Source organism: Salvelinus fontinalis, unplaced genomic scaffold, assembly GCF_029448725.1.
Source record: "Salvelinus fontinalis isolate EN_2023a unplaced genomic scaffold, ASM2944872v1 scaffold_0906, whole genome shotgun sequence".
Classification (NCBI taxonomy): Eukaryota; Metazoa; Chordata; class Actinopteri; order Salmoniformes; family Salmonidae; genus Salvelinus; species Salvelinus fontinalis.
Genome location: NW_026601115.1, coordinates 19,837 through 29,955, shown reverse-complemented (window position 1 = coordinate 29,955; position 10,119 = coordinate 19,837). Strand labels below are relative to the sequence as shown.

Below are 10,119 nucleotides of genomic sequence, written 5' to 3'. Positions count from 1 at the left end.
TGGTTGTGTTGTTATCATCAAGGTAATGTTGAAGAGTTGGATATGTTTACTTTAATGAACTGAATTTTGATTAGGGTTGGATCAAAACACTATTGCTACACAGCCCTCAAACTCAACTCTGGACCTCCAAGACAGTTCCGCTGCATTGTTTCACTGTTCCCCTGTAATCAGGGACTGATTTAGACCTGGGACACCAGGTGTGTTCAATTAGTTATTAGGTAGAACAGAAAACCAGCAGGCTCCAGACCTCATAGGGTCAGAGTTGAGTACCCTGATCTACAGTGTATATAGCTCTGAATGATCTGTTTTCCTTCACAAACTGTTGAAGTCCCTGTATAACAGGGGTGTCAAACTCATTCCACGGAGGGCCTAGTGTCTGCAGGTTTTTGGTTTTTCCTTTCAATAAAGCCCTAGACAACCAGGTGTGGGGAGTTACTAACTAATTAGTGATGTTAATTCATCAATCAAGTATAAGGGAGGAGCGAAAACCCGCAGACACTAGGCCCCCCGTGGAATGAGTTTGACACCTGTGCTGTATAACATATACCCTCTTTTTGAAAAGAATTCAAGGCTGCCTTGCTCGGTGTTTACATTGGACTACCACCTGTTCAATGATCTTTACCTACAATGATGCAGACCTAACTGGCGTCAATGCACGATTTCCGCCAAAGTCATCAGATGCATTTTTAAGAGTTCAAATTCATCTCTCTCATAGGTAGAGAAACCTGTTGCTTTGGCTGTGCAGCCCCATGTTCCTTCCTGCCACTGCAGTCAGTGCTCCAGAGCTTTGCACATAGCAGTTAACTTTACTCATTAGCATTTCTATATTAGTCTCTTCTCCTCCAAGCATTGTCCTCAGTGTCCACCCTGCACCTTTATCTCTCTCAATAACCTCCACCCACATAGGATAGACACACACACACACAGCTGGCCATTTAGCCAAGGACAGTTAGTTAGCCAGTGCCCACACACCCCTGTCTTAATAGAAAGAGCAATCTCCATGTCCATCTCTCTTTCTTTCTCTCTCTCTCACACACACACACACACACACTGCTTGTGAGCAGCGTTTGATCAGTTGATTGGATGACTGTGTCACTCGGCCTCCCTGTGTTTGTCTAAGCCAATGGGGTCTCAGCTTATCTTCAGCCATTTAGTTTGGCTTTAATGGGGACAAGGTAGGATACTGGGGACATGGAGACAAGGCAGGGTACCGGGAACATGGAGACAAGGCAGGGTACCGGGAACATGGAGACAAGGCAGGGTACCGGGAACATGGAGACAAGGCAGGGTACCGGGAACATGGAGACAAGGCAGGGTACCGGGAACATGGAGACAAGGCAGGATACCGGGAACATGGAGACAAGGCAGGATACCGGGAACATGCAGACAAGGCAGGGTACCGGGAACATGGAGACAAGGCAGGGTACCGGGAACATGGAGACAAGGCAGGGTACCGGGAACATGGAGACAAGGCAGGATACCGGGAACATGCAGACAAGGCAGGGTACCGGGAACATGGAGACAAGGCAGGGTACCGGGAACATGGAGACAAGGCAGGATACCGGGAACATGCAGACAAGGCAGGGTACCGGGAACATGGAGACAAGGCAGGGTACCGGGAACATGCAGACAAGGCAGGGTACCGGGAACATGGAGACAAGGCAGGGTACCGGGAACATGGAGACAAGGCAGGGTACCGGGAACATGGAGACAAGGCAGGGTACCGGGAACATGGAGACAAGGCAGGATACCGGGAACATGGAGACAAGGCAGGATACCGGGAACATGGAGACAAGGCAGGGTACCGGGGACATGGAGACAAGGCAGGGTACCGGGGACATGGAGACAAGGCAGGGTACCGGGGACATGGAGACGAGACAGGGTACCGGGGACATGCAGACGAGGCAGGATACCGGGGACATGAGATGAGGCAGGATACCGGGAACATGGAGACAAGGCAGGATACCGGGGACATGGAGACAAGGCAGGGTACCGGGGACATGGAGACAAGGCAGGGTACCGGGGACATGGAGACAAGGCAGGGTACCGGGGACATGGAGACGAGGCAGGGTACCGGGGACATGGAGACGAGGCAGGGTACCGGGGACATGGAGACGAGGCAGGGTACTGGGGACATCTCATGTGATGTGACTCCCAAATAAGTCAACATGTGACTTTGTCAGAATGTGAATAACGTAGATACAGATCTTTGAGTATTTATATGATTTATTGAAGAGTATTTAGATCCTGTTTCTAGTTTAAGAATCAAATCAGAGTGTTTAAAACTTGTAGTGTCTTGAATCTGTAGGAAATATCTCCACTAAGCAGCGTTGATAAAGGACCTCTGTCAACAGTAGATATTGGCCTGCGTTGCTCAGCAGCAGTTTCAACTACTTCCTTCCTCACTCTGTCAGTGTGTGTTTGGGTCTTTGAGTGTGCTTGCCGTCCTGCCTGCGTACGTGCGCTCGTCCGTACGACCTTCACAAGGGCTGAGGGAGTAACTGGGGAGCTGGCCCTGACTGCAGCCAATCGATCGCTAGCCCTCACCACCCCTCTTCCGCTCAGCAGTCTCTCTCCAAACACACACCACACTCCCCACCGCCTCATTGCCCAAATAGACTCACATATGAGTGACAGGGCCAATTTCTCTCTCCTTCCACTCCCCTCTAATTCATAGCCATTGATTTACACCTGGTGGTCTGAATGCTCTTCACACACACACACACACACACACACACACACACACACACACACCTCCTTTGTATGGATCACAATGCGGACATAGACTTGGTGTCTCAGCACATGGATTGAAGGACTGAAGGGACTTTCTGAAGGACTGTAGAAGGTCTTCAGATGTGTAGCATAGTGTCCCAAACGTCTCCTTGAGTTCTCCCTGCTATTCCTCCTATTTGATGTATTCCAGTCCAATCTCACCTGATCAACGTCTCATCAATCCCTTCATTAGTTGAATTAAGTGTGTTAGTTCTGGATTCCATCAACTCATTGTCTGGTTCTCTTTAGGTCTCCTTCATCCTAGTTCTCCCTGGTTCTCTTTAGTTTTCCTTCGTCCTAGTTCTCCCTGGTTCTCGTTGGGTCTCCTTCGTCCTCGTTCTCCCTGGTTCTCTTTGGGTCTCCTTCGTCCTCGTTCTCCCTGGTTCTCTTTGGGTCTCCTTCGTCCTCGTTCTTCCTGGTTCTCTTTAGTTTTCTTTCGTCCTAGTTCTTCCTGGTTCTCTTTAGTTCTCTTTCGTCCTAGTTCTCTTTGGGTCTCCTTCATCCTCGTTCTTCCTGGTTCTCTTTAGTTTTCTTTCGTCCTAGTTCTTCCTGGTTCTCTTTAGTTCTCTTTCGTCCTAGTTCTCCCTGGTTCTCTTTGGGTCTGCTTCGTCCTAGTTCTTCCTGGTTCTCCTTAGTTCTCCTTCGTCCTAGTCCTCCTGGTTCTCTTAGTTCTCCTTCGTCATAGTTCTTCCATATATTTATATGTATATATTCTTATTCCATTCCTTTACTTAGATGTGTGTGTATTAGGTAGTTGTTGTGAATTTGTTAGATTACATGTTAGATATTGCTGCGCTGTCAGAACTAGAAGCACAAGCATTTCACTGCACTCACAATAACATATATTGTGTGGAATGGTCCTGGGTACTTGAGAAGAGGTGTGGAATGGTCCTGGGTACTCGGGAAGAGGTGTGGAATGGTCCTGGGTACTCGGGAAGAGGTGTGGAATGGTCCTGGGTACTCGAGAAGAGGTGTGGAATGGTCCTGGGTAGTTGAGAAGAGGTTTGGAATGGTCCTGGGTACTTTAGACGAGGTGTGGAATGGTCCTGGGTAGTTGAGAAGAGGTTTGGAATGGTCCTGGGTACTTTAGACGAGGTGTGGAATGGTCCTGGGTTCTTGAGAAGAGATGTGGAATGGTCCTGGGTACTTGAGAAGAGGTTTGAAATGGTCCTGGGTACTTTAGACAAGGTGTGGAATGGTCCTGGGTACTTGAGAAGAGATGTGGAATGGTCATGTGTACTTTAGACGAGGTGTGGAATGGTCCTGGGTACCTTAGAAGAGATGTGGAATGGTCCTGGGTACTTTAGACGAGGTGTGGAAGGGTCCCGGGTACTTGAGAAGAGATGTGGAATGGTCCTGGGTACTTGAGAAGAGATGTGGAATGGTTCTGGGTTCTTGAGAAGAGATGTGGAATGGTCCTGGGTACTTTAGACCAGGTGTGGAATGGTCCTGGGTACCTTAGAAGAGATGTGGAATGGTCCTGGGTACTTGAGAAGAGATGTGGAATGGTCCTGGGTACTTGAGAAGAGATGTGGAATGGTCCTGGGTACTTGAGAAGAGATGTGGAATGGTCCTGGGTACTTGAGAAGAGGTGTGGAATGGTCCTGGGTACTTGAGAAGAGATGTGGAATGGTCCTGGGTACTTGAGAAGAGATGTGGAATGGTCCTGGGTACTTGAGAAGAGGTGTGGAATGGTCCTGGGTACTTGAGAAGAGGTGTGGAATGGTCCTGGGTACTCGAGAAGAGTTGTGGGAAACACTGCTGTAGTATTTTTAATCTTTAGCTGTAATGTAACTAAAGTGTGTGCGTGTGTGTGTGTGTGTGTGTGTGTGTGTGTGTGTGTGTGTGTGTGTGTGTGTGTGTGTGTGTGTGTGTGTGTGTGTGTGTGTGTGTGTGTGTGTGTTCAGGTGGGTCTCCAGGCTCGGACCCCCAGGTGACCAATGAGAGCGTCCGCAGCAGGGACCAGATCCTCCAGACTCTGACTGACCTGTCCAGGGCCTTCCAGGACATCGCTGACCGCTGTCTGCTGGTCCTCCACCTGGAGGTCAGGTACGTACGGACATGGACTCTCCAGGATAAACAGCCTGGGTTCACAATGACCTTTTCCTATTGGTCATGTTCACAATGACCTTTTCCTATTGGTCATGTTCACAATGACCTTTTCCTATTGGTCATTTTCACAATGACCTTTTCCTATTGGTCATGTTCACAATGACCTTTTCCTATTGGTCATGTTTACAATGACCTTTTCCTATTGGTCAAGTACAGATCATACTACCACCAGCTTCACTCCGTTTTCTTCCATTTGGTCCCTAGCGAACACAACCGTGATTTATAAAATCTTCCCCTCAATGGTTCCACAGTGTTCTTCAGCCCTGGTCCTGAGTGGGGCAGACTGAGTTAACTTCTACTTCCTCCCAATCCCGGGTCCGGGAGCACCCCCACCAGTAAAAAAGCTGACTAGCATAGCCTAGCATAGCGTCACAAGTAAATAGTAGCATCTAAATATCATTAAATCACAAGTCCAAGACACCAGATGAAAGATACACATCTTGTGAATCCAGCCATCATTTCTGATTTTTAAAATGTTTTACAGGGAAGACACAATATGTAAATCTATTAGCTAACCACGATAGCAAAAGACACAACTTTTTTTGTCCACCATTTTTTTTCCTGCATAGGTAGCTATCACAATTTCGACCAAATAAAAATATAAATAGCCACTAACCAAGAAACAACTTCCTCAGATGACAGTCTGATAACATATTTATTGTATAGCATATGTTTTGTTAGAAAAATTTGCATATTTCAGGTATATATCATAGTTTACCATTGCAGCCACCATCACAACTCTCACCAAAGCAACTAGAATAACTACAGAGACCATCTTGTATTATCTAATTACTCATCATAAAACATTTCTTAAAAATACACAGCGTACAGCAAATGAAAGACACAGATCTTGTGAATCCAGCCAATATTTCAGATTTTCTAAGTGTTTTACAGCGAAAACACAATATAGCGTTATATTAGCTTACCACAATAGCAAACATCACAACAGCAGTGATTCAAGTCAAAAATAGCGATAACGTATAAACCACCAAAATATATTAATATTTTCACTAATCTTTTCAGAATTCTTCAGATGACAGTCCTATAACATCATATTACACAATGCATATAGAGTTTGTTCGAAAATGTGCATATTTAGCGTCACAATTCGTGGTTGTGATTAGTGGCCAAAACTTCAAGCAATCTGTCCGGCGCCATCTTGGAGAGGCACCTACTCTAATCGATAAGTAATCATAAACTTGACTAAAAAAATACAGGTTGGACAGCAAATGAAAGATACATTAGTTCTTAATGCAATCGCTGTGTTAGATTTTTAAAATTAACGTTACTGCGCAATACAGCGTGCGCTAAAGCGAGACCGCACCGAAATTCATGTCGGAATTATTATTTGACATTTGTCAACATAAATACGAATTAACAACATAAAGATTGCTTACTATTTGCCGAGCTTCCATCAGAATCTTGGGCAAGGTGTCCTTTCTCCAGAACAATCGTCTTTTGGTTGAAAGATGTCCTCTTCTCATTGAGAAATAGCAGCTAACGATAGCCACCCACTGGAGAGGTGTCCAACTAGTGAAAGCGCGTCACAAAGAAATCCAGGAAAATCGCAATAAACTGATATAAACTGCTATAAGTCGGTTTAAATTAACTACCTTATGATGTCTTTAACACCTATAACGAATAAAAACATGACCGGAGATATAGAACTGCTAAAACGAAAGCGTTTGCAGGACGCCATTGTGATGTCCTCTTGCGCCAGATGTCCCGTTGAAAAGAATGGTACTTCCGTTCCATGATCATTTATAGTGGCCCAGATTGCGCAATCCACTCCATTCAAATTCTCCCCGCTTACTGACATCTAGAGGAAGGCGAATGCAGTGCATGTAGCCCGATGGCTTACATGGGAACTTATAAACTGACCTCAGAACAGGGACCTCAATTTCTGAAATCTCACTCCCTGACAGGAAATGTGCTGCAGAATGAGTTCTGTTTCACTCAGAGAAATAATTCAAACGGTTTTAGAAACTAGAGAGTGTTTTCTATCCAATAGTAATAATAATATGCATATTGTACGAGCAAGAATTGAGTACGAGGCAGTTTAATTTGGGAACGTAAATATTACAAAGTCCCAACAGCACCCCCTATTGAGAAAAGGCTGTTGTTCTGTCAGACTGCCATGTTGACTGTCAAACCTTGAATAGTTCCACCTATGAATTTGAGAGTGGTTACATTTGTTCAGCCCCGTCCTTCAACTGTATAGCGCACCAAGTGGCAGCACTGTCGTATTTTTATTTTAGAACCCCTTTAGGTGTATATATGTATATTATTATTATTATTTGATAAAATATTGAATTTGGCCTTTAGTACCATACCCCACATTGAATAACACATTCATAAAACAGTAAAAAAATAAATCATAAGGAATAAGTTTTTGAAGTGTCTGTCATATAAATAAGAGATATAAGGAAGCTCAGGAAATACAGTGGGGCAAAAAAGTATTTAGTCAGCCACCAATGGTGCAAGTTCTCCCACTTAAAAATATGAGAGAGGCCTGTAATTTTCATCATAGGTACACTTCAACTTCAAAAATCCAGAAAATCACATTGTAGGATTTTTAATGAATTTATTTGCAAATTATGGTGGAAAATAAGTATTTGGTCACCTACAAACAAGCAAGATTTCTGGCTCTCACAGACCTGTAACTTCTTCTTTAAGAGGCTCCTCTGTCCTCCACTCGTTACCTGTATTAATGGCACCTGTTTGAACTTGTTATCAGTATAAAAGACACCTGTCCACAACCTCAAACAGTCACACTCCAAACTCCACTATGGCCAAGACCAAAGAGCTGTCAAAGGACACCAGAAACAAAATTGTAGACCTGCACCAGGCTGGGAAGACTGAATCTGCAATAGGTAAGCAGCTTGGTTTGAAGAAATCAACTGTGGGAGCAATTATTAGGAAATGGAAGACATACAAGACCACTGATAATCCCCCTCGATCTGAGGCTCCACGCAAGATCTCACCCCGTGGGGTCAAAATGATCACAAGAGCGGTGAGCAAAAATCCCAGAACCAAACCGGGGGACCTAGTGAATGACCTGCAGAGAGCTGGGACCAAAGTAACAAAGCCTACCATCAGTAACACACTACGCCGCCAGGGGCTCAAATCCTGTAGTGCCAGACGTGTCTCCCTGCTTAAGCCAGTACATGTCCAGGCCCGTCTGAAGTTTGCTAGAGAGCATTTGGATGATCCAGAAGAAGATTGGGAGAATGTCATATGGTCAGATGAATCCAAAATATAACTTTTTGGTAAAAACTCAACTCGTCATGTTTGGAGGACAAAGAATGCTGAGTTGCATCCAAAGAACACCATACCTACTGTGAAGCATGGGGGTGGAAACATCATGCTTTGGGGCTGTTTTTCTGCAAAGGGACCAGGACGACTGATCCGTGTAAAGGAAAGAATGAATGGGGCCATGTATCGTGAGATTTTGAGTGAAAACCTCCCTCCATCAGCAAGGGCATTGAAGATGAAACGTGGCTGGGTCTTTCAGCATGACAATGATCCCAAACACACCGCCCGGGCAATAAAGGAGTGGCTTCGTAAGAATCATTTCTTGTGGCCTAGCCAGAGTGGCCTAGCCAGTCTCCAGATCTCAACCCGATAGAAAATCTTTGGAGGGAGTTGAAAGTCCGTGTTGCCCAGCAACAGCCCCAAAACATCACTGCTCTAGAGGAGATCTGCATGGAGGAATGGGCTAAAATACCAGCAACAGTGTGTGAAAACCTTGTGAAGACTTACAGAAAACGTTTGACCTCTGTCATTGCCAACAAAGGGTATATAACAAAGTATTGAGATAAACTTTTGTTATTGAGCAAATACTTATTTTCCACCATAATTTGCAAACAAATTCATTAAAAATCCTACAATGTGATTTTCTGGATTTTTTTTTCTCATTTTGTCTGTCATAGTATGATGAAAATTATAGGCCTCATCTTTTTAAGTGGGAGAACTTACACAATTGGTGGCTGACTAAATACTGTTTTGTCCCACTGTATATATTATTTTTTAAATACATATTTAACCCCATTTTTGGGGTAGGCACATCATCGGTTTCCTTCAGACTAGTTAGTTTGTAGCCCAAAAGGTTCAGACGCTACAAACAGAATTTGGCAAATCGACGGTACCGACTTCAGACGAGTCCCCTGACACTTGTGGAGACCACCATCGTGTTTGGGCTGTCTAAATGGTCTGACAAACACCGCTCTAGCACCTTTCACTGCAGATGAGGAAGTGCCACATTGGCGGTGGATTGAGTCTCATCCAATACAATAAACAGATATTTCTAGCTGAAACTGACGGACTGTGATGGAATAAAAGATATAACTGATATTACTCAGATTGGTGCACCGGCGTGTCAGTCAACTCTAGGGGGTTAAACAAGTGCAAGACAATCTAATAACACATTCAGACCAATGTGTCCCTCCAGATCCAGTCAGTTCACCCATTAACGTCTAGAACAAGTGATTTACCAACCAAACCCAGAAAACAACCAACTCTCTCTCCATCAACAGCCCCTAACAGCCCCCATGTCCTCCTTCCTCTCTTCATCCCTCCATCTCCTCCTTCCTCTTTATCCCTCCATCTCCTCCTTCCTCTCTTCATCCCTCCATCACCTCCTTCCTCTCTTTATCCCTCCATCTCCTCCTTCCTCTCTTTATCCCTCCATCACCTCCTTCCTCTCTTTATCCCTCCATCACCTCCTTCCTCTCTTCATCCCTCCATCTCCTCCTTCCTCTCTTTATCTCTCCATCACCTCCTTCCTCTCTTTATCTCTCCATCACCTCCTTCCTCTCTTTATCCCTCCATCACCTTCTTCCTCTCTTTATCCCCCCATCACCTCCTTCCTCTCTTCATCCCTCCATCACCTCCTTCCTCTCTTTATCCCTCCATCACCTTCTTCCTCTCTTTATCCCTCCATCTCCTCCTTCCTCTCGTTATCCCTCCATCTCCTCCTTCCTCTCTTTATCCCTCCATCACCTCCTTCCTCTCTTTATCTCTCCATCACCTCCTTCCTCTCTTTATCCCTCCATCACCTCCTTCCTCTTTATCCCTCCATCTCCTCCTTCCTCTTTATCCCTCCATCTCCTCCTTCCTCTCTTTATCCCTCCATCACCTCCTTCCTCTCTTTATCCCTCCATCTCCTCCTTCCTCTCTTCATCCCTCCATCTCCTCCTTCCTCTTTATCCCTCCATCACCTCCTTCCTCTCTTCA

At 45.1% G+C, this 10,119-nt stretch overlaps 1 protein-coding gene across 1 annotated transcript in view; it reads left to right on the top strand.

The window, feature by feature from the left end:
• The window catches only part of LOC129847635 (exocyst complex component 4-like), a 55,922-nt gene that overhangs the window by 41,421 nt on the left and 4,382 nt on the right, over window positions 1–10,119 (top strand). Inside the window, exon 4 of the mRNA XM_055915390.1 lies at window positions 4,680–4,821. Coding sequence (XP_055771365.1) covers window positions 4,680–4,821 — 142 coding nt within the window. The remainder of the gene's footprint in view (window positions 1–4,679; window positions 4,822–10,119) is intronic.